We start from the raw sequence: 24,753 nt of genomic DNA, 5'->3' as shown, positions 1-24,753 counted from the left end.
TGACCTTCCCAGGGTGGTTGCCATTTGGGGCATTCAACAAAACCCTGCAGGAATAGAGGCCTTGCCCCTCTGCCAAAAGCATGACAGTTACCTGTAGTTTTATTCTGTTACATAGATCCACCACTTCCCTTCTCTGAGGAATAAAGGATTATTTTAAAACTGGTTTAATTATTTTAAAGTTTGAGAGTTTCAATCAATGGTATTCAATGAGTAGATGCTCTGTGCAAGTCACTGTACAAGGCATCATCTTCTGCCCCTCCTTTCCCAGTTCTCAGAGTGGCAGGGAGCTAACTTGATCCAGAGGGGTCCAGAGCTTTCCTTTGTTGGGGGCTAGGCCCTCAGGTGGTCTGGGGTGGGGGTCCTAGTCCTGCTCTCTCTGCCCCAAGGTAGGGGAGGTCAGAGACCAGCTCTCCTCAACCAGAGAAAGCAGCTGGGGTGGAGCAGGGAGTGGACCTGCTGGACTTGGCTCTTTGCAAGGCTTAACATGGTGGGAAGAAATGAGGAAAGGAAGATGCCCCTGTTGCCAGACTGTGTGCCTGAAATCTGGCAAGAGAAGCAGCATGGTCTAGTGGAAAGAACACGGACCTGGGAGTCAGAGGACCTGGGTTCTATTCCCAACTTTGCCTGATGTCTGCCCTGTGATGTTGGACAAGTCACTTCACTTCTCTGTGCCTCAGTTATCTGTAAAAATGGGGATTAAATCCTACCCCCTCCTATGTAGATTGTGAGCCCCATGTGGGACAGGGACTGTGTCCAACCTGCTTAACTTGTATCTACTCCAGCACTTAGAATAGTGTTTAGCATATAGTAAGCACTTAACAAATACCATTATTATTATCATCGAGAGAGTTGCAGAGAATGAAATGGCCCATTCTACGTGGTGCAGAGTGCAATAAGGGTTGGTTTGCCTACTCTTCCCAGAAGCCACTGGGACATTCTGGGAGTAGTTTGCCTCCTCTCCCTTAGGGAAAGAAACCTCAGTCTTTGCATTTGTCTGTTTCTCTTTCCAATTTGTAATATGGATTAAATCTTGACTTTGGCCATGGTTCTGTTTAGTGAGCTGATTCCTGGAGTCTTTCTTGAACTCTCAAGTAGATCTTGGCTAACCTTCTTAGCCTTTCCTTTCCTCTGGAGTGGGCTGAATATGAGAGGGGTCATATCTTAATTATTCTCTTTATTCTCTGTCAGCGTAAATCAGCCAAGCAGCTCTAATCTAATGAATCCTGTTTGACTCTAAATGGTAGCTCTGACGATAGGTTATTAGAAATGCCAGAACCCCTAAGTTTACTTTTATATTGACTAGGTACCTTACTGAATGTATCCAGTATATTTCTGAAACTTAAGTATTCTTTTTTGTTTTTGTCTTCAAGAATGTATAATAAGATGTGGCAAGAAGCCCAAGAAGCCCTCAGTAGCTTGCTTGAGAGAGAGTCTGAGAAGTCTCTACCACATCGGAAAGATCATGGTTTCATCTTTCAGATGATAGCCACGTTCTTCATCAAATACGTGCAGATCTTCCGTGGTTTGGAAGCTGCATATGACCAGATAGTCCACCCACAGAAACGACTTATCATTCGGCAAGTTCTGGATGGTGTGATGGGCCGGATTCTGGAGTTAAAGAATGAAATGGTGGAACTGGAATATTCTGAATTTCACTATTTTGATGACATCCTGCAGGATTTGAAGCTGGCTCCTGTAAGTAGACATTATTTTCAGCAATATAAAATAACCTTGGAGAAGAATGGGCAGTCCAAAAGTAATGTAAATGCTTAATACAGTGCTGCGCACATAGTAAGCACTCAATATATACCATTGATGATTATGTAGATTCGAGTCTTTTCTTTTTTCTTTTTTTACCCTGTCCCTTTCCCCTTCCTTTTCGTGTGGTTTCTCCCCTCATTATTTCCAGCTTTCCTATGCTGATTTTTTTATTTTTATGCAAGTATTCAATTTTGCAGGGATGGCTGTCATTTGACTTTCTTTTTCCAGTCTCTCTCCTTTTTTTTTTCCCTCTGTTTCTAATTTTCCCTTTCTTAACTTCTTCACACTTCCCCACTGGGGCAGTCCTGTGCTTCTGCTTCCCCTGAATACTGACTGTTGTAGCAAGCAGTAGCCCTTGTTTGGGCAGAATGAGGTTCTGTCCCCTCCCCCTATTCGTTTTGGGCTCTATTGTACTTGTTCTTCCTGACCCTCCTCCTCTAATTTTTGCCACTCTCTCCTTTTCTGAGCTTTCTTCCCTTCCCAAGCCCCTTCAATCTGAACTTCTGAACCTCTTTCTGAATTCCTGGTATTTTTGCTGTTTGGTAGGTTTTATACCTCCTTATTTTAATTGGGCTATTTTCAGTTCTCAGTTTCAATCTGCATTGTCTTTTCCTATACTTTTCTCCTCTTTGAGCTCTCTTTGCCTTGACATCTATGATTATCACCTTGTCCTTTCCTTCGCTTCCTCCTGAAGCCTGACCCCAGGCCCAAATCTGTCTGGGGCCACTTGTCTCTCCTCCTCAGAACAAGCCAACCTTCCTTTTCCTTTTTCCATGTCTTCTATCCCACTCCTTCTGCCAGCAGCTTGGTTGGCAGGAGGAGGGGAGGTGCCCATTGCTTCCCCACAGGAATCAGTGGTATTTATTGGACACTTACTCTGTGCAGAGCACTATACTTAGCACTTGAGTACAATACAACAGAGTTAGCAGACACGTTCCCTGCCCATAACAAGCAGTATGGAGAGAAGAAGCATTGCCTAGTGGAAAGAGCTTGGGTCTGGGAGTCAGAAGTACCTGACTTCTGATCCTGTCTCTGCTGTTTGTCTATGTGACCTAGGGCAGGTCACTTAACTTTGCTGTGCCTCAGTTATCTCATCTGTAAAATAGGGATTAAGACTGAGCACCATGTGTGAGATGTACTGGATTCAAACTGATTAGCTGGTATATATCTCAGCACTAAGTACAGTGCCTCGCACATTATAAATGTTTAACAAATGCCAAAGAAAGAAAGAAAAGAACAAGCTTACAATCGAGAAGAATATACTTCTTTTGCTGGTGAGGGGACTTTCTGGGCTGCATGTGCAAGGTTTCAGCCTGCTGCTTTCCTTCTCCCAAGCGGGAGGGGCCCCGCTCAGCTCTAGTAGGGGACAGATAAGGAGGGTGGTGCAAGGCCAAGTACATAGTCAACACAGAGGAAGGGAAATCAGGGTTTAGTCAGGAAGGCCTTTTCAAGAAGCTGTGAAGTTTAGTAGGGTTTTGAAGGGGGGAAGAGTAGTAGATTCTCAGATATGAAGGGGGAAGGAGTCCTATGCCTAAGGGAGAGCATGGGCAAGGGGTTGGCTTTGGGATAAATGAGATCAAGGTACAGAAAGTAGTTGGTATTAGAGGAGTGCAGTGTAAGAATTGGGTTGTAGTGGGAGATCAGCAAATTAAGGCAGGAGGGAAAGAGCTGACAGTCTCAAAGTCAATGGCATGAAGTTTCTGTTTGTAGAGGTGGATGGACACTACAGGAAGTTTTTTTGGGGGGGGAGATATAATAATAATAATGTTGGTATTTGTTAAGCGCTTACTACGTGCAGAGCACTATTCTAAGTGCTGGGGTAGATACAGGGGAATGAGGTTGTCCCACGTGAGGCTCACAGTCTTCATCCCCATTTTAGAGATGAGGGTACTGAGGCACAGAGAAGTGAAGTGACTTGCCCACAGTCACACAGCTGACAAGGGGCAGAGTTGGGTCTCATCAAGTTTTCAGAAAACTGATCTGAGCAGATTGGGTGAAATATGACCTAGAGAGGGAAAGGCTGGAGTCAAGGAAGTCAGTGAGGAGGCTGGTGCAATAGTAGAGATGGACGATGACCAGTGCATAGCAGTTTGATTGGAAAAGAAAGGCCAGATTCTCAAGATAACAATAATAATAATAATGATAACTACTGTAGTATTCGTTAAGTGGTTACTATGTACCAAGCCTAAGTGCTGGGGTAGATACAAGACAATCAGGTTAAACTCAGTCCCATGGCTCACAGTCTTAATCCATGTTTTTCAGATGAGGTAACAGGCCCAGAGAAGTTAAATTATATGCCCAAAGTCACACAGCAGACAAGTAGCGGAGCCGGGATTAGATCCCAGGTTCCCTGACTCACAAGCTCATCCTCTTTCCACTAGGCAACACTGCTTCTAGGTGTTGTAAGGGTAGAACAAACAGGAATTTGTGACAGATTGAATGAGAGAGATGAGTTGAGGATAGTGCCACAATGCTTGGTGCGTAGGAAGCACTTAAGTGTTATTTTGAGTTTTCTATTTATCCTTGATTCTATTTATCCTTGATTCTATTTATTGCTATTGTTCTTGTCTGTCTCCCCAGATTAGACTGTAAGCCTGTCAAAGGGCAGGGACTGTCTCCAACTGTTACCTATTTGTACATTCCAAGCGCTTAGTACAGTGCTCTGCACATAGTAAGTGCTCAATAAATACTATTGAATGAATGTATGAATGAATGTCATCCACATAAGGACAGGAGACACTTGTTACCCTGGGGGTTTTGGCACAGTCCTTCTCTAAGTTATAACTCACCTGTATCCAAAGAGTAAGGACTCTAGGGAGCTGGACCAAGGTCCTGGGAGCCTAGCACGCCATAGTTTACCTGATGCCACACATTTTCCTGAGCTCTCTTTCCCCTCCTCCACCCTCTTTGTTCCAACCTCCAAGTAGCTGCTGGAGCAGAAACTCCCAAATCTGCTCTTCTGCCCCAGGAACATACTTGCCATTGGTCTCCCCTGTCACTGCCTCTTGATGAAGGACAAGAGTACAAGGAGCAGACAGATCCCCAAAGCTCTTAGCCCTTAGGACAGTACTCTGCACTCAGTAAGCACTCAATAAATACTATTGATTTGATTGCTGGATTCCTTCAGCACTGCCTTGGTTTACTTCCGCTTTGGTGACTCTGCAAGAAGCCTCAGAGACTGGGATCCAGGAGTCTGTGACAAGGAAATGGGCTTGACTGCTTCCCCAACTGCCAGCATGCCCTTGAACTTTTAAGCTTAAAAATCAAAACAAGGGAGAATTGTGCATTTTAAGTTCCTGGAGTCAGTTATGGCAAGGGGACCTTGAACAAAATGCAGTGATTATTCCTGCAGGTTTATGGCATCTTTGATCCATGCAACCCTGCAGGACCAAATTTCCATTACCTTCAAAGTAAAGGAGAATTTACCTCACTATATCTTCAACTTGCAAGGAGATTTGTTTTTCTCCAAGAAAACATACAGCAGTGTCGCAATCAGATTTGTCAGATAAATATTGTCATAAGCATTACCAGAAAGCTGTAGTATTTCAGAATGTCAATGACACATGAAACAATTTTAAACATTGCACATTTTTTCAATTTGTGGCTTTTTACCATGAAAAGGGCATTTCCTCTTCTGACAATCTCAGATACTACCTCATTCTTTTGATTCAGATTTTTGTCCATTACTAAGCAAAACCCCTCAGCCCATCTTTGTTGTACTGAATTGTCATTTGGATTTCCTCATTTGGGGCATTTTGTTTCATTTATTATATGTTTCATAAATTGAGTTCTTATTACTCACATAAACTGTCCTTTCCCCACACAAAGGAGTTATCTCCACTCTCTAGTCACTTATTCCAGACCAACTTGCCTCATACATTTTTTGTTCAATGTATGGTATTGGTTAAGTGCTTACTATGTGCTAGGCACTGTATTAAGCCCTGGGGTAAATACAAGCTAATCAGGTTGGACACAGTCCACATCCTACATGGGGCTCACAGTTTTAACCACTATTTTACAGATGAGGTAACTGGCACAGTGAAGTTATATGGCTTGCCCAAGGTCACACAGCAGAAGAGTGCCAGAGATGGGTTTAGACCCCAGGTCCTTCTCTCCTAGGCCCATGTTCTATCTACTAAGTCATGTTGCTTCTCTATTTACATGACATCCTCTTTCATTATACAAATCCATACCCTTAACTCCATTCAATCAGTGGTATTTCCTAAGCATTTACTGTGTGCAGAGCACTGGGCTTAAGATTTGGGAGAATATAAGAGTTGGTAGATCCTATCCTTTCCCCCAAGAAGTTTACAATCTAGTGAGAGACAGACAGTAAGATAATTTACAAATAGAGAAAGCAACAGAATATAAGGAAGTGTACATAGGTGCTGTAATGCTTAGGGGTATGGACGTAAGTACATAGGTGTTGCAGAAGTGAGGGAGAAGCGAGCAGGGACTTGAGATTGGTCAAGGACACTTTTCTGGATGAGATGATTTTAGTAGAGCCTTGAAGATCGGGAGAGTGGTGATCTGACAGATGTGAAGGGAAAAGTGATTTCCAGGCAGAAGGGAGGGTGTGAGCAAGGGGTCAGGAGTGGAGAGATGAGATTGAAAAACAGTAAGTAGTTGGTGGTAGGAGAGCTAAGTTCTCCCTCTCTGTGAAACTCATCTCCCTTTCACCTCATCCCTCCAACAATCTTGTCTAATCTATCCCCAGCCCTGGATTACCTCAGTACCCTTCCTCTCTTCATGGGTTAATGCTGTGGAGCACTGTTGGAAGAAATCCAGGCATCAGGCCAATCCCAGCCACCTGAAATTCATTCTTTCCTGTTATGATAGTGTTCTCTCCTCTTAACACTTTTCCTCCTCCCTTCTTGATTCCCATGCCCAGTTCCTGCACCATCTATTCCTGACTTACCTCCCTCCCTAAATCCTTAGTGCCTCTACCTCTTTCCTCTGATGACCTTGTCAAAATCCAAACCATGAGGGAAAACTACTTTTCATCCTTTCTGGATGTCCCAGGAAATTATTGCTCTGACCTCATCCCTTTTTACCTTTTATAAAAAACATTTGTATCCACTTTTCTTCCCTCCCTTTCCAACACCTTCAATCACTCACTATCGGCTTCTTTCCCTCTTCTTTCAAACATGCCCACATCTCCATTATGCTGGGGAAAACAAACAAACAAATCTTTGACCCCCACTGCACCATCCAGCTATTGACCCATCTCCTCCTTATCATTCCTATCCAAATTCCTTGAATGGGTTATTTTACACCCACTGCCTCCATTTCCTCTGCTTCAATTCCCTTCTTGGTCCTACATAGTCTGCCTTTTGTTCCCTCCATTCCACTGAAATGGCTCTCTCCAAGGTTACCAGTGACCTCATTCAAGCCAAATGTAACAGACTCTACTCTGTATTAATCCTTTTCCTCCTCTTGGATGCCTTCAACACTAGACCACTCCCTTTCTAACAGAAACTACTTACCATTGGCTTTAAAGCACTCAGTCAGCTCACTTACCATACCTCACCTAATCTTATTACAGCCCAGCCTGCACATTCCCCTCCTCTAGTGCCAGTTTACTCACTGTGCCCCATCTCATCAATCTTGCTGCCAACCCTTTTCCCATATCCCCCCCCGAGCCTGGAACTCCCTCCCCAACCATATACACCAGACCACCACTCTCTCCACCTTCAAAAGCATTACTAACGTCTTAAGTCCTCTTTTTCCTGGCTCATTTTTCCTTCCGCATGATCTTGATCCCTTGGACCTGTGTCCTTTGGAAACATGATATTTACCCCATCCCCAACCCCACAGCACTTATGTACGTATCTTTAAACTAATATTATAAATTAGTTATTCATGTTAATGTCTGTCTCCCCATCTAAACTGTAAGCTTGTCATGGGCAGGGAACATATCTGCCAATTCTGTTGTACTCTTCCAAGTACAGTGCTCTGCACATAGTAAGTGCTCAATAAATATTACTGATTGATTCTGGAAACATCATCTTATCCTTGTTTCTCTGACCCCTGTCATGTCCTGCTTCTTCTACCCCTGGGGCTTTTCCTTTTCAGTCTCTTTTTCTCTGGGTCTTCCTCTGGCTCCCACTTCCTAACTATGGGTGTCCCTCAGGACTCAGTTCTAGGCCCTTTTTACCCTCACCTCCCCTCAATCTATATATACCCTCTCACTTGAGGAGCTCATCTGTTCCTACTATTTGTTACCTTTATGTGGATGATTCCCAGATCTACTTCATCCCTGCCCTCTCTACTTCTCTACAATCTTTCATCTCTGCCTCCAGAACATCTGAACATGGATATAATAATAATAATTGTGGTCTTTAAGCACTTAGTACAGTGCCTGGTACATAGTAAGAGTGCTCACCTCCTCACCATCCCCCGTTCACTCCTATCCCACCGTCAACCTCTGGCCCACATCCTACCGCTGTCTGGGATTGCTCTCCCTCCTCACCTCCGCCAAACTCTCTTCCCCTCTTCAAAGCGCTACTGAGAGCTCACTTCCTCCAAGAGGCCTTCCCAGACTGAGCTCCCCCTTTTCCCTCTGCTCCCTCTCTGCTCCCCTTTCACCTCCCCTCAGCTAAGCCCCCTTTCCCCCCGCTCCTCCCCCCTCCCTTTCCTTCCCCTCAGCACTGGGCTCATTTGTATGTATTTTTTATTAATCTATTTATTTTGTTAATGAGGTGTACATCCCCTTGATTCTATTTATCATGATTATGTTGTCTTGTTTTTGTCCGTCTGTTTCCCCCGATTAGACTGTAAGCCCATCAGTGTGCAGGGATTGTCTCTATCTGTTGCCGAACTATACATTCCAAGCACTTAGTACAGTGTTCTGCACATAGTAAGAGCTCAGTAAATACTACTGAATGAATGAATGAATCCCTTTCCCACATGGGGCTCACAGTCTTAATCCCCATTTTGTAGATGAGGTAACTGAGGCGCAGTGAAGTGACTTACCCAAGGTCACACAGCAGACAAGTGGCAGAGCTAGGCTTAGAACCTACCTCAAATTCAGCACATCTAGGCACCACCATCCTCTCCTTCTCTAATCCCACAATCTTGCCATTATCCTTGATTCCTCTTGTCCTGTTTTCTCTCATATGCTCTTATTGAGCTCTTTCTACTAGCCACACTTCACATTATGGAATCAGCTCAATACCCAATACTAATTAAGACTTAGTGATTGTTACCTATATTAATGTTCTAGGTCAAAGTTCTAAAGATTGAATTTGTTTATGAAAGGATGAAGAGTGTCGAATGCCACTTTTCTGTAAAGAACCAAACCCTTAATAATATACCACAGTAAAAGCTAGTATCTACTGTACCATGAGTGCCAGGTTTCTGGCACGGGACAAGGCAAAATGGTGGGAAAAGAACAGTTAGGCACAGTAAGCAGAGAGCACTACCAGCAAGTTAATACTAGGAATAATATAAATTATGGTACTTATTAAATTCTATGTGCCAAGCACTGTTCTAAGCACTGGGGTAGATACAAGTTGATCAGGTTGAACACAGTCCCTGCCCCACATGGGGCTCACACTTTTCATCCCCAGTTTACAGATGAGGTAACTGAGGCACAGCGAAGTGAAGTGACCTGCCCAAAGTCACACAGCCCACATATGGCAGAGTCGAGATTAGAACCCAGATCCTTCTGACTCCCAAGCTGGTCTTCTATCCACTAAAACACACTGCTTCTAAGATAAGGGGACCACAGCCAGAAAGACTGAGATGTGAATCTCTGACCTGTCATCAGGCATAGCTTAGCCTCGGAGGATGGGAAGTGGGTGGGCTTGCCATGGCCCTCAGCAGGACAAACCAAAATCTGAGCAATTAATGTTTGCGTTTCTCTTTTTGATCTCTTCTAGGAACATTTAGATATTCCTATCCCAAAGTATTTCTTAAAGGAGAAATTGCAAGTCCTGAGGGAAAGAGAAGAAATCCTTGCTCAGATTCTAACTAACGCTGGATTGAAAGGAATTGAACTGGTTTGTATGTCATTTAAAAAAATATTTATCTGGTGATTTGTTTACCATCATTTTCCAGCTTTTTTTTTTTATAGTTTGAGTTTTGGCTATGTGTGAATTAGACATTTTTTCTGTTTGCAACCATGTTGCAGCTGATTTTATTGTCCATAAGTACACGCTGAGTCTTTTGAAGAATGGAGCTTTTAGTAATATTTTAGAGCATCAGAAACCCAGAGCAAAATTCTAAAATGATTCTGCTTCTCAAAGACTACTCCCTTTATTGCCTTTAAACACTGTTGAAGTATGTTCTTAGATTGTTAGCCCTGTGTAGATCAAGGACTGTGTCTGATCAGATTATCTTGAATCTGCCCCAGTGCTTGGCACCTATTAAGTGCCTAATACCATTATTATTATTAGACTATATCCCATAATTTTTCACTGTCCCACATTTACTAGACAGGACTAACCCTGAATTTCTGGCCAATAAATCCTCTAAATAAAATTGTTAGTCATTGAGATCACTGTCAGGGTCCCCCTTTCTGTGGCCATGTTATTAGATGGCAGTTTATCATTTTTAGCCTGGCACAACACTCCACCATCCAACCCAACTGAGATGAACAGTTCTGGCTGCCGCCAATGCTGTCCAAGCTGCTGAATCATTTGTATTTGGGGGACAGAATGGCTCTAAGGAGCCTCCTTCCCAAACAACCATGAAGGAAAGGAAAACCACCTTTCCTGGTGAAAACCAATAATTAGATGACTCATTTCTACTTACCCAGCTGCCGTAGGTAAAGGGTTTCAGCAGAGGGGGAAGGGGGGGGGCAGGGGCGGGATCCAGGAAGCAAAGAAATAGTGGGCTAGAAGAATCTTAACCACGTTGTGTGGACATCTGAAGCAAAAGCTGAGAATATTTATGTCTGAGATTTTTTGCATTCCACATATTCCTGACTCAGTTAAGATTCTCCTGTCCTATTTACTAATAGTAATGGGAGGCAGGAGGGAGATTGGCACAAAAAGGTCTCTTGAGGACTAAATTACTGGTCTTTTTCTTTTTCTTTCAATCTAGGGAAAGCTTTTCTTTAAATAGTAATTATTAAGCCCTTACTTTCTTCCAGGCACTGTCCTAAACGCTGGGGTACATACAAGTCAATCAGGTTGGACACAGTCCATGTCCCACATGGGACATAATCCCCATTTTACAGATGAGGAACTGAGGCACAGAGAAGTTAACTGATTTTCCCAAGATCACACATCAGAGTCAGGATTAGAATCCAAGTCCTCTGCTCTTTCCACTATGCCATGCTGCTTCTTACACCCAAGGACAGAATCAGAGGAAAGTAATTTGAATCCTCCATTGCCCCTAGATAAAAGACAAATAAAAAGGAGGAAATAGAGAGAGGATAAAGATCCATGTATGAAGGGGAAATTATATAAATAGTTGGCTGACTCAGAATATTAGGTTCCTTTCTCTATGACCAATCTTTGAAATGCATTATAAAGAAATCATTTTTTTTTAAAACATATGCTAACAATTTTTTTTATCTTTTAAAAAAAATCAACCAGGCAAGAAAAAAGAATTGGAATTTAATATTCAAGCTTTTTGATGAATAATTGTAAAGAACCCTTAAAGAGTGATAACATGGAACCCAATGGAAGCTGTTTTCCCAAAGTAAAATTATATGTAGAGTAGATCATTGGGAAAATTGGTATTGAAACTATCCAGCAAATTTTGTGGTTCTGTGGCAGTGATGCATAAGAAAGCACTATGATGACTCTTGTTCAGTGAGCTTTCTCTAAGTAATTATTTCCAAGTCAGGCATATGGACAATTAAAGAAGGACAAACTTTTGTGTTCTGACTTTCCAAGCTTTCTTCCTTATGTCACTTGACTGGAGGTTTTGAAGCAGGGAAACAACCAGTCATCCAAAATGACACATCTGAAGGTGAAATTAAATTCCAATCAGACATTTCCAAATAAACTCGCCTTCAACGTCAGTCAAGAAAAATGAGACCAACCAGACTGTCTTCTCTTCTTTAACAGTGAAAGGATTTAATTCGAGGTTGGTCAGCTGGCATGGAGGAGATTGGCTGTTCTTCAGCACAGTCTCCTTCACTGAATCCGGGTGGCAGATTCCACTGTCAAAGCAGGGGCCCAGGAACTGAGGAAGCTGCTCTAATTGGGATAGCTTGCTCCTCCCAAAGTGTGGAGTGTTTTCCCATCTGGCAGCTTCCCTGTCACTGATTGATTTCATGGGCAATTAGACTTATAGAGACTGACTCCTAGCCCGATTTGGCTCTGCCTTATCTTTACTTACTTATTATTACACAATTTAGAACACAACTATTGTGAGATACATTTGGTATCCTGTGGTTATGAAATAAAGCCTTGTGTATATTGAGAAAAACTTTTTTATGCAAAATGAAACACCTAGGAATGTCTACTATCAGAAATAAACTTAGACACTATGTTTTATTTCTCTTGAAAAAAATCTGGAACTATAAAGCAAATCTATTGCACTGTGGCTAATCCTAAATGAACAATTAATTTGTATTCTAAATGTACCCTACTGATTTTTATGAATTAACCGCATGTTTAATATCAGAAAAATATTCCCTGAGAAAATGTCATTCTACTGAATCAGATCACTGGTCCAATCAGGCACAACAGTCTGTCTCCTAATTTAGCACCAGAGGATGACTGGAGAAATGTGGTAATGGTCATTCATCTTGACATTCATCTCATGAAGAGAGATAGCCCTTCAGCATCTCAAAATTTTCCTCCTATTCCCCATTCTAGAGCCTATTGAAATTTTTCTTCCTGAAAAGCTTCCTGTGGTAATAAATTCCATGTGCTTCTTAAACAATTAGTAAATAAATGTTTCCTTTTGTTAGCCTTAAAGCTAACTCTGAGGATTAACACCTGTGAAATAACGCTGCAATTTATATAACTCACATACTTGTCTTACTTTCATGTATTTTCTTCTTAAATTTAACTTTTCACTTTTTTACCCTACACCTATCCTAAAGAATCCCAATTTATTTTTAAAAAGTTGAGAACCCTTGTTTTTCCCTGAAATCCTGAATAAGGTCTTAGGACAAGCAATGTGTAGATCTTGGAATTTTGTGGGTTTAGGATATAGGGGTCACAGAGGACTTTAGAAACTGAAGCAACACCAGTAGGAAGAGAAGCAACAAAATTATTATAGGGACAGCAACCTCACTCCTAAATGAGTGCTTGGGAATCAGATTGCCAAAATGAAAGACATCACAGATGTGGGTCTGACTGTGCTGTACTGAATTGTGATCAATCTTTGGTGGTTGCTATCTAATATCAAAACATCCAGTCAGAGGTCATGATGAAAGTTGGAAAGGATGATGGTCATAGGGAAAGGGGCTGATTAGCCTATGGCCTAGTGGCAAGAGCACAGGCTTGGGAAGCAGTGACATGCTTAAAATCCCTGCTCCACCACTTGTCTCTCATGTGACCTTGGGCAAGTCACTTTACTTCTCTATGCCTCAGATACCTCATCTGTAAAATGGGGAATGAGACTGTGAGCCCCAAGTGGGACAACCTGATTATCTTGTATTTACCCTGGTGCTTAGAACAGTGCTTGGCACATAATCAAGCACTTAAATGCCATAATTATTATCATTAGCTATATTACACAGCTGTAATGGGGCTGTTCTGGTTGGAACCAAGTTCCCAGAGTCGTCTTAGAGGGTCAGAGGCATGAACTTGCTCTTTTCTCTTGGGAATCCGATGCGGAGAACTCCAAGTGGTGAGTTGCCTCTAATTAAGCTTGCAGTTATAGTTCAGAGAAGTAGGGCGTTGTAGGATATTTTCCAAGTTTCATGGTTTAAATATTAATTTTCTACTTTTCTTTCATATATTCTAGATAAAATATTATTTGGAAGCAATTATTGTTTTTGAAACTACACTCAGATGTGCACTCAATGGTTTTCAACTCTTCAAAAGATTTACTTTTCTTTGAACTTTAGTCAAATCCTTTAACTCTTACTACTTCTAAATACTCATTGTCTAGTAGCAATTTTTATACTTGCAAGGGAAAATCAATAATAGCTCTCTCTCTCATTCTCTCCCTTTCATTCCCTTTTTCTCACATTCTCTTTCATTCTCTTGTTTTCATTCTCTCTCTTCTCTCTCTCTCCCTCTTCCTCCCCCCACATCACCTAACAAAATGGCATCTTGCAAGAGCTATCACTAATTCTGAAGGAAAATATTTGATGAGGAGATTATTTTTAAAAGGCAATGAGTATTTTGATTCAGAATAGAGAGAGATTAAAAATGATTTGCTCTAAGTGAAGATCTTTAATAATAATGTTGGTATTTGTTAAGCACTTACTAAGAGCAGAGCACTGTTCTAAGCACTGGGGTAGATACAGGGTAATCAGGTTGTCCCATGTGGGGCTCACCAGTCTTCATCCCCATTTTTACAGATGAGGTAACTGAGGCCCAGGGAAGTTAAGTGACTTGCCCATAGTCACACAGCTGACAAGTAGAGGATCTGGGATTCAAACCCATGACCTCTTACTCCCAAGCCTGGCTCTTTCCACTGAGCCACGCTGCTTTAACATTGCAGTAATCCTCAGCTATCGCTTGAAGTAACAAGAGATATTAAGCACCTACTGTGAGCAAAGCATTGTGCTAAGGACTTGGAATAATACATTACAATTAGTAATCATTGTGTCCTTTCCCTCATGAAGTTTACAATCTAGTAGAGGATACATGCTAAAATTAACTTACTAATAGGAAGTAATGGAGTATAAAAACTATGCTAAAATCTTGGGAGAGTTGACCTGAATTAGTGGACATAATACCTGTCATAAAACAGCTTACAATCTAGTGGGAGACAAACATTAAAATAAATTACAGATAGGAAAAAGAAGAGATATGTACATTAGTTAGTATTAATAATGTTGGTATTTGTTAAGCGCTTACTCTGTGCCGAGCACTGTAGTATATAAGATATTTTCAAAAGTGCCATGGGAGGTTCTAATAGAAAGTGCATGGGCTTAAGAGTCAGAGGACCTGGGTTCTGATCCCAGCTTTGCTAATTGCTTGCTATGAGACCTGGCATAAGTCAATTCACTTCTCTGTGCTTCAGTTTCTTCAACTGTAAATGAGCTTCTCCCTCCTACATAGACAGAGCCCCATGTGACAAGGACTGTGTCCAACTTAACTTGTACCTACCCCCAACAAAGCAGTGTCTGACGTACAATAAACTCTTAACAAATGCCATGATAATAACAGCAGCAATGTCTTCATAAGTGCTACTGGAGAGTGGATGTATCTGAGTGCTTAGGTAACATGGAAGTGCTCGTGTCAGCTGGGGATACATAAGGTGGGGAAATGAGAAATCAAGTGGGGAAGGACTTCTGGAGAATGTGACATCAGAAGAACTTTGACTAGGGGAAGGGCAGTCAGTAGCCTGTCAGATGAAAAGGGGGAGTTCCAGGCAGGAAGGAGGGCATGAGCAAGAGTTTGGCGAGTTAGAGGAGAGCGAGGTACAGTGATTAGGTTGGTATTAGGTGAGCAAAGTGTACAGGCTGGATTGTAGTGGGAGAAAAATGAGGATAAACCATTGGGTGAGAACTGATCAAGTGCCTTAAAGCCAGTATTGGGAAGGGAGGGGGGTTGCTTGAGGTGAAGAGGAAAGGGCAACCAATGCCAGTGTTTGAGGAGCAGGAAAAATGATCCAGTCCATAGATTGAAGCCTGAATTCTGAAGGAAAAAGGCTGGAGGCAAAGAGGAGGCTGATGCAGTAATGAAGCTGGGATAGGACAAGTGGTGCCTGGACCAGTGTAATGGCTGTTTTGGATATAGAGGAAGAGGAAGACCCTGGAAATGAGAATCAGTGTCCAACCTTGTATCTACCCCAGCATTTAGTACAGTGCCTGACACATAGCACTTAAAAAAAAAACATTAAAAAAAATGAGAAGGAAGAATTGATGTAACATGGTGATGGAAATTTTCATATATATTGTCTCCCCTTCTAGACTGTAAGCTTGTGGTGGGATGGGAATGTATCTGTTTTATGTTATAACATACTTTCCCATGTGCTAAGTACACTGCTTTGCACACAGTAAGCACTCAATAAATATGATTGAATGAATGATTGAGTATGGGGATTGAGAGTAAGTCAAGGGTAATGCCAAAGTTATGATTTTGAGAGATGGTGAGGGTGGTGGTGCTAAATAGGGATTTTTATCCTCAGAGGGAAAAGTGATATGATAGCCCCCCAAATCTTCCTATGTTCTAATTTTAGACCTACATATTTTCTACATTTTACTGCACTGTGCGCATCTTAGCATTTCTAATTTCACATGTCCCAGCATGCAAAACATATGGCACTACTACCATATGGGGAATATGGAGGTATGCTTAAATTGGAATGATTATATTATGGAATTGAGTTTGTCTAGTCTGGAATATTATGTTGTTAAATCTCAATTGTTTTTCAATTAGAAAATTGGTTAATGCATATCTACATCATTTCAAACAATTGTCATAATAAAGTGTTGTAATGAAATTATCACAGAAATGAAAATAATTGCTATTAAGATTTTATTTATAGGTCATTTACATTTTTAAATTTGAATTTACATTTTTAATTGCAGAAGAAACCTGTAAAGACTTTGCCCCTAGAAGAAGCTGTGAAAATCATCCAGATTGCTGAGCGGGCTAGGCAAGGACGACTAAGGGCTATTTTCATGAAACAAATCTTCCTCGAAGCAAAGAAGGAAAGGATATCTAAACTTCACGGTGATAAAATTGCAGACCAAAATGCTGCAGCAATTCGCATTCAAAAGGTGCAAGCTTTATTTTTCCTTGTTATAAGAAAAAAGTCTTGGGCATGAGTGAACTAATTTAGTATGCACATGAACTAAGGCAAAATAAAAAATATTCATATGTAAAATTTCAGAAATCCTGAGATTGACAGGTTTTTCCAACTTACATGTGCAGGAATTGCTCAATCAACAACTTCTCCTTCCATGTAGAGACTGTTAGCATCTGCAAGGGTTTCATCTTGGCTCAAGATGAATAAGTTTAACAACTTTTCAAGACAGGATTTCTTTTTAAAAAAAAAAAAATTCAGGTGGTATCAGGTTCTAAGTTTTGTATGGAATACTAGATAAGATTTGTGAAATGATTGTGCCTTGCATCTTGGGCTTCAGTAATGTTCCCCAAGAGTAGATATTACCCATCTTCAACTTTCTCTCTCATTTGGAGCCCTAAAAGATCCCATTTCCCCTCTAATCTGAACTGAAGGAACCTCCATTGTAGTTATGGTATAAACGATAACTTTCCAAAGATCTGCTAGTAGATTTTGGATAGTTCATTACTTTGTACATTTTTTTCAATATGTCAGCTACAATTCTAAAACGTTAGCCTCATGTTTCAATAAACATTCCTTTGAGCATTTTTCTCCCCTCTTCAGTCCATATTTTGTTCTGCTGCTTGGATCACTTTTCTGAAAAACTGTTCAGTCCACATCTTCCCACCCCTCAAAAACCTCTAATGGCTGCCCATCTGCCTCTACAAGCAGAAACTCCTATCAGCTTTAAGACACTTAATCAGCTCTCTCCCTATCTAACCTCCCTGATCTCCCACTACAAACCTACCCTCTGCTCCTATAACATTAAGTTACTCACTCTTCTTAAACCTCATCTATCTCACCACCTACCCTTCACCCCCATCCTCCCTCAGGCCTGGAGCCCCCTTCCTCTTCATATGACAGTCCCCCCCAGCTCTCTCCATCTTCAAAACCCTCCTAAACATCACATCTCCTTTCTTCCCGGTCTAAACCCTATATTTCCCTCATCCATCCTCCCCTCTGTGTTGACTAGTGCACTAATTATGTACCCTTTAAGCACTCTGATACTCACTCCAGCCCCGTAATACTTACCTAATGTTCTTGTTCACTACTTTTTGACCAGGGATGTTTACCAACTCTGTGGTATTATACTTTCCCAAGTGCTTGGTATGGTGGTCTACACACCGTAAGCACTCAAATACCATTGACTGACATGCAATATTTTTCTCACTTCAAAGAGTTATATTTAGTTTTCATATTTTCTAGAAATGTAACGTGGAAATTGGAGTGGTTCTATCTGGAATTAAATACATTTTTTGATGGTGAAAAGGTCCTAATTTAAAAGCTCTTCCTGCCATGAAGCAGCAAATATCCTGGATTTTGTGGTTTTCACATTTATTCACCCCTTTAGCCCCATAGCACTTATGTACATGTCCATTATTTATATTAATGCCTCTATCCCCCTCTAAACTATAAACTCACCATGGGCAGGGAACATGTCTACCAACTCTGTTATACTGTACTCTCCCAAGTGCTTAGTACAGTGCTCTGAACATAATAAGTACTCAATAAATTTGATTGATCATTAAAACTGCATTTATAATTTAGGTTTGGCGAGGATTCCATGACTGGAAGAAAACAAAAATAGAGCGAGAAGAAGAAATGATATTTCTGGGAATGGTAAGTTTTATCAATAACCCTTTCATTCCTTTTATGTTGTGATAGAATAGGAAAACAATACTTTTTTTCTGTTTTTAATTTATGGGTATTCAACTAAAAAAAAAAAGTCCAACACCAGTAATTGAACAGAATGGAAAAATCCCTGCATTTTAGAAATTCTACCTGTACCCCAAACCCTCTCATGGCATATCAGAAGTTCATTCTGCTCAGAAGCCATCTTTCCCAGAATCCCATTGTGAATCTATTTAATAATAATTGCAGTATTTCAGTGCTTACTATGTGCCAGGCTCTGTTTTAAATGCTGGGGTGTATATAAGCCAATTGGGTTGGACACAGTCTCTATCCCACATGGGGCTCACAGTCAATCCCCATTTTACAGATGAGGTAACTGAGGCCCAGAGAAGTTAAGTGACCTGCCCAAGGTGAGACAGCAGGCAAGTGGTGGAATTGGAATTAGAACCCAGGTCCTTCTGACTCCCAAACCCATGCACTATCCATTAGACCATGCTACCTATTTGGTCAGTTATAATCACCTTCGGGATGCAAAGTTTCTGCAGGCTTCTAGCCAAACAACTGTCCTTTAGAAGGCTTCTAGAGGTCCAGGCAGTAGATGGTACTTTGCCAAATTGATATTCCACTTGAATAGCTGCCGTGAGAACCCTTCACTATGGAATTGAAAGTATCAATCCTAGATAAAGAATGGAGCCTGATCAATGCCTATCTTTTGAGCATCACTGTGTGCAGAGCACTATACCATGTACATTGAAAACATGTAAAAGATATGATCCCTCCCCTCAAGGGCATTACATTCTAATGAGAAACAGTAAACATATATTGATAAATGCACCTGAATTAAGACAGAGGGCACGAATGCAAATATAGATACGAGATGAACAAATCAAAAGATAAATATGAGCTTTGAGGTTGCTCTTAATAATAGTAGTGGCATTCTTTAAGCACCTACTGTGTTCTAAGCAAAGGGGAAGATACAAGATAATCAAGTTGGACCCAGTTCCTATCCCACATGGTACTCAGGAGAGAGAATATCTTTTGAATCTCTATTTTACAGATGAGGAAATTGAGCCAAAGAGAAGTTAACTGACTTGCCCAAGATCCCATAGCAGGCTAGTGGCAGAGCTGGGATTAGAACATAGATCCTTTCACTCCCACTCCTGTGCTCTTCCTCCATCCAATGATGCTCTTGGGATGACATTACCAGCAAAGTAGGGAGATTTGATCAGACTGATTCCTGAGGAGGTGACCTTTTTTTTTTTTTTGAGGTGGGGGGAAGACGTGGTCTAGTGAAGCTGAACTAGTTGGGCTTTCCAGGCAAAAGAAAGGTGTAAGCAGTGGGTTTAATTCAAAAGTTGATAGAGATGGTTAGAATGTCTGTTTAGGGAAGAGCAAGAAACATAAGTGGGAGAATAGAAAAGCTTGAGAGAGCCAAGCCATGGGAGTAATTGTCTCATGCTAGAAATAGTGAAAAGCCACTGGACATTTTCTGAGGAGGGTCTGATTAATGTTTTCAAAACATGATGCATATAGGGGAATTTAAAGGGACTAAAGTGGGGAGACACTGAAAACTGAAAAGGTTATAGGAGTATCAGTGGAATGGTGGATCCATGAAATATAGAACTGGGAGGAAACTGCCAGACTGAATGAAAGACATAAATAAGAAAGGAGTCAGATTTGATATCAAGATTATGAACATGTGGGACAAGAAGAATCATGATGTGCCCATATGTTTTTGACCTAGGAGGGTATCATTAGATTCCTTAATGCAAAGGGAATTTCTTCTGATTCAGTCCAATTAGCATGAAGCATCTTTTTACAAGGTTTGCTTGAACACACTTATACTGGAGTCCTGAGAACACCAAATTTGGGCTTAAATTGCTTCATAGTAGAAGCTTGGTGCCTTAACCATAGCAAATTAGATGTAGATTTTATTTCATTGTTTTGAGGATTATTTGTACTCTGAATATTTTTCTCTTAGCCCATTCTAGGGACATCATTACACATAAGGATAAAAAGCCAAAATTTATCTGCTGTAAACCATTTATATCCAGAACTCCTATATAATGGAGGTTGTGATCTTGCAAAACTCTGTTAATCAGTCAAAATATTGAGCACTTACTGTGTGTAGAGCATTGTACTAAGTATTTGGGAAGCACAATATAATAAACTTGGTAGAGAGGCTCCATGCCCATCAGGAGTTTACAGTTTCCTAGGGGAAGCAGACATTAAGATTAATTGCAGATAGGAAAGCAGAATATAAGGATATGTAAATAAGTAATGTGAGGGTGGGGTGAGGATCCAAGTACTTAAGCCTTACAGCGCCAAGTGCATAGGTGATGCAGATGAGAAGTTAGAGAGGGCTTCTTCGAGGAGATATGATTTTAAAAGGGCTTTGAAAATGGGGAGAACGTTGGTCTGTCAGTTATGAAGGGGAGGAAGTTTATCTAGTCAATTGAGTGCTTACTGTGTGCAGAGCACTGTACTAAGCCTTTGGTAGAGTACAATACAACAATAAAACAGACATATTCCCTGCCCACAGCGAGTTTACAGTCTAGAGGAGCCAGAGGGAGGACATGAGCAGGGGATTAATGGGGAGAGAGAAATGAGATTGAGGTATAGTAAATAGGTTGGTGTTAGAAAAGTTAAGTGTGAGGACTGGGTTGTAGCTGGATTAGCCTCTCAAGGTTAGGTAAGAGGGGAAGATCTGATTAAAGTGCTTTAAAGCCAATGATGAGTTTCTGTTGGATGTGAAGGTGAATTGGCAACCACTGGAGGTTTCTGTAGAGTGAGGCAATGTGCACAGAACAACTGAAAAAAAAAATTATCCAGACAGCAGAGTGAAATATGGACTGGAGTGAGGAGTCAACAAGGTGACACGCAATAGTTGAGATGAGATAAGTGCTTGGACCAACATAATTGCAGTTTGGATGGCGAGAAAGGGGCAGATTCTAGAGATGTTGTAAGGGCTGATGCATTGTAGTACTCATCCAGTCTTATGCTTTCCACAAGCTGTTTCTTCCAACACCAGAGCACACTATCTGAAGTGGCTTGCGTTATCGGACAGATAGTCTGTATTTCACCAACAATGCTCTAGCCAAAACCTAATAGTAAAAACAAGCACTATGGCAGAACTGAGTTGTACGTGCACATTAAAGATTTTTTTTAAAGATTGCTTTTAAGAAAGTTAATTTTTTCCTTAACTTTTTGAACTCTATGAAAAGTCTGAGTTTCTGTAAAACAAAGTTAATCTAATTCCAATAAAAGTGAAATTACTGGAATAAACCAGTCCAGCCTATATGAAGTAATAGATATGCCTGAAGAGTGGTTGGAATAAACTTTCCTACATAAAGTGAGTCAGTTAAGCTCATCACTCTGACCTCTGAGGGGATTTTATAGAACCTCTGTGAAATCAGATTGCTCTTGCCAAGATCTTTGCAATATAATACATATACTGGTTCCACAGATTGTGAGCTCCATATGGGACAGGGACTGTGTCTGATCTGATTGACTTGTATCTACCTCAGCACTTAGAACAGTGCTTGACACATAGTATGCACTTAAATGCTATTATTATTACCATCATTGTCATTATTATTAGGAAGTAGCATGGAGTAGGGGAAAAAGCACGGGCCTGAGAGCCAGAGATTCTGGATTATAATCCCAGCTCTGCCACGAGTCAGCTTTGGGACCTTGGGCAAGTCACTTAACTTTTCTGTGCCTCAGTTTCCTCAACTGTAAAATGGGATTCAATGTCTGTTCTCCCGTCTACTTGACTGAGAGACCCATGTGGGAAAACGACTGTGTGCAACAATTAACTTGGGTCTACCCCAACACTTGGAATAGTATTTGACACACAGTAAGTGCGTAACAAATATCATTATTACCATTATACTGTGGCACCACAGTAATTAAAGTATGACTAATGCTTGATATCCTGGCTTTGCAGGATCAAATAACTAAGGTTTGCAGAAATATGTACACTGGGAGGGAAATTTTACGGGATATCCATTTCTTTCAAACCATGGTATTTATTGAACACTTACTATGTGCAGAGCACTATACTAAGCTGTTGGGAGAGAGCAATACAGCAGAATTAGCTGGTATGTTTCTTCCCCAAAATGAGCTTACAATTGGAGATTGTAAGCTTTCAACATTGAAACCATTTATGTTCTGTAAAGGCAGCTAAATATCCAAAGAAGGGATCTCTAAAGAAGACAAAAGGCAGAAGGGAAAGGTTGCAATGGCAAACTTCCCTGACCACTTCCTAACTTTTATTTCAAAGCAGAAATGTACACCCCATACACATTTTATACTTTTATACAAATGGTGCTATTAAATAGCCAACAATATAATAAAAATGAAATCATATATTATAAGCACATTTTCCTTCTGCTTCTATTTTGGTTTAATATTTTGTTTCTTTTAATACTACATTCCTTTTTGTAGTCTCCAAAGAAAATAAGTGGTGAACAGGCATCCATACATGTTGATATATAGGCAGAGAGCTCCACAGGTCAAATCCCTTTGATGTATCCTACTGTCAACCTTATAAAAAATGACCACAGATCTTCATGTGTAAATATGTTGTATTTGCTTCTCTAGTACTTACAAGACTTAGATAAATTAGGAGACCTAGTCAGTCATGATTTTCGGGACTGGAGAAAACATATCTTTAGGCACCTCTTACTAGGATCCTTAAGCACAAATTGCAGACAACAAACTCTTATTTATCCTGTAAGGGTATTTAAATTTCTAATAGATAATTTTTATGTTAGATTTGCAAAAAATATTTTAAAATCCCCAAAGCCTTTGTCTACAAAAGCAGCTTTCAAGGTTATCTCAGCTGTCGGCACAAAGCTCAAATGTTTGAATTTCTCCGACAGAGAGTTTATTTATTATTCAGCTTCATGACAGGATTTAAATCCATGGTTTAGAAATTTTTCTTGGTTCTAGAACCTAATATTAACCTTGACTGATGAACCCACATGATTCAACCGCACATGTTTTTCTAAATATCTAATAAATCACACTGTCCCAAGACCTGATCTCTTTGATAAATAAAATAAATCTTACCAGAAAGGCATACATCACTTTAACTGAAACCTGGACCAGCTTTCCCTCCCCCTAAACTCTCAGCCTCTTCTTTGATCTCGATATTTCAAAAATATCCCAAGATATTTTGGTGACAGTAAAACTATCCCTGAAGCAGTAACCCACCCCTTTCTTCCTTCCTTGTATACCAGCTAAACATGGGAGCTAGGAATATTCTAAGTTTACCAAGGATAATGATACACTTTGAAGAAAACTATCTTATTAACATCATAGCAGGAGACTTTTTTATGATTATTGCTTTACTAGAAATGTATGGTGTTCCACGGTTTAGTTCAATATGTGAAAATGCACTGCTCACACCTGGCCAAGTAATCCTGCCTCCTGGCATTGGGTGATTGCCATAGAAGGCACTGGGCCTTGACTCTTAAAAGGCTTGGCTCCCTGGCCCAGAACCATCATGGGTGACTTTGCCTGTCGTCATTAGGGAGTAACAATGGAAAACGACTTGTTAAATTATGACCTAGTGGGCAGAGCACAGGCCCAGCTGGGGGTTAGGAGACCAGGGTTCTGACTTCAGTCCTCTCACTTGCCGGCTATGTGAGCTTGAGCAAGTCTCTTAATTTCTCTGCCTCCGTTTTCTCATCTATAAAATGGGGATTTAATATCTATTCTCCCCTCTATGTAGACTGTGAACCCTTCATAGAATAGGGACTGTGTCCAACCTGATCATCTCATAACTACCCCTGCGCTTAGTAGTGTTTGGCTCAAAGAGTGCACTTAACAAATACCAATTTTTATTATTGCAGTCCTTCAAGCTAGTGAGGGGCAAATCTTAGAGATCAGATCCTGGTACGGGGTCTGGGCATGTCTGTGGAAAGTTGGTGCCAAAAGAGGGTGAAGCCAAGAAATGGGGGCTTAAACTGAACTAGGCCTATTTGATTGTGATTCTTCCTGCCATCTTGCGGCAAGAAGAAAAACTGCACAATAGTCTTGGGGTAGGATATGTAGGAGCCATTGTTTTTTTTAAAGCGAGTGGCCTCCCTGGAAACATCAGAAACACCTTAGGTTAAAACCCTTTTCCTTCTAGAATCTCAAAATGCTTATATAGAGATATTTCATTTATCTTCACAATAGCCCCTTGAAATAGAGCAGATATTTTTCATAGTAGCAGAAAGGAGATTTCCCATTTGATAGCTAAATTAACACCTAGGGAATTCACTCTAATTTGAGCCCACGATCACAACAAATACAAATGCATTCGTCTCATAGGAAATGGTGTAGGTTGGCCAGCTATTATTTCTGCATCCTGAATTACTGATCCATACATTTTCCCCAAAGAGAATTTCAGACTCTCATAGAACAGGCTATAGCTAATGTAGAAGAACTGACAGCATGTAAGTAGATCGTAAGTGCTAAGAGAGCCTGTTC

General features: G+C 40.8%; 1 protein-coding gene across 1 annotated transcript in view; it reads left to right on the top strand.

Annotated features, from left to right (window-relative positions):
* IQCA1 (IQ motif containing with AAA domain 1) overlaps positions 1–24,753 on the top strand; it is a 244,356-nt gene that overhangs the window by 8,841 nt on the left and 210,762 nt on the right. Inside the window, exons 2-5 of the mRNA XM_029068684.2 lie at positions 1,371–1,695; positions 9,645–9,764; positions 16,382–16,573; positions 18,187–18,258. Of these exons, the coding sequence (XP_028924517.1) occupies positions 1,371–1,695; positions 9,645–9,764; positions 16,382–16,573; positions 18,187–18,258 (709 nt within the window). The remainder of the gene's footprint in view (positions 1–1,370; positions 1,696–9,644; positions 9,765–16,381; positions 16,574–18,186; positions 18,259–24,753) is intronic.

This window comes from Ornithorhynchus anatinus, chromosome 7, assembly GCF_004115215.2.
Source record: "Ornithorhynchus anatinus isolate Pmale09 chromosome 7, mOrnAna1.pri.v4, whole genome shotgun sequence".
NCBI lineage: Eukaryota > Metazoa > Chordata > Mammalia > Monotremata > Ornithorhynchidae > Ornithorhynchus > Ornithorhynchus anatinus.
This window is presented reverse-complemented; position numbering and strand designations above follow the sequence as displayed.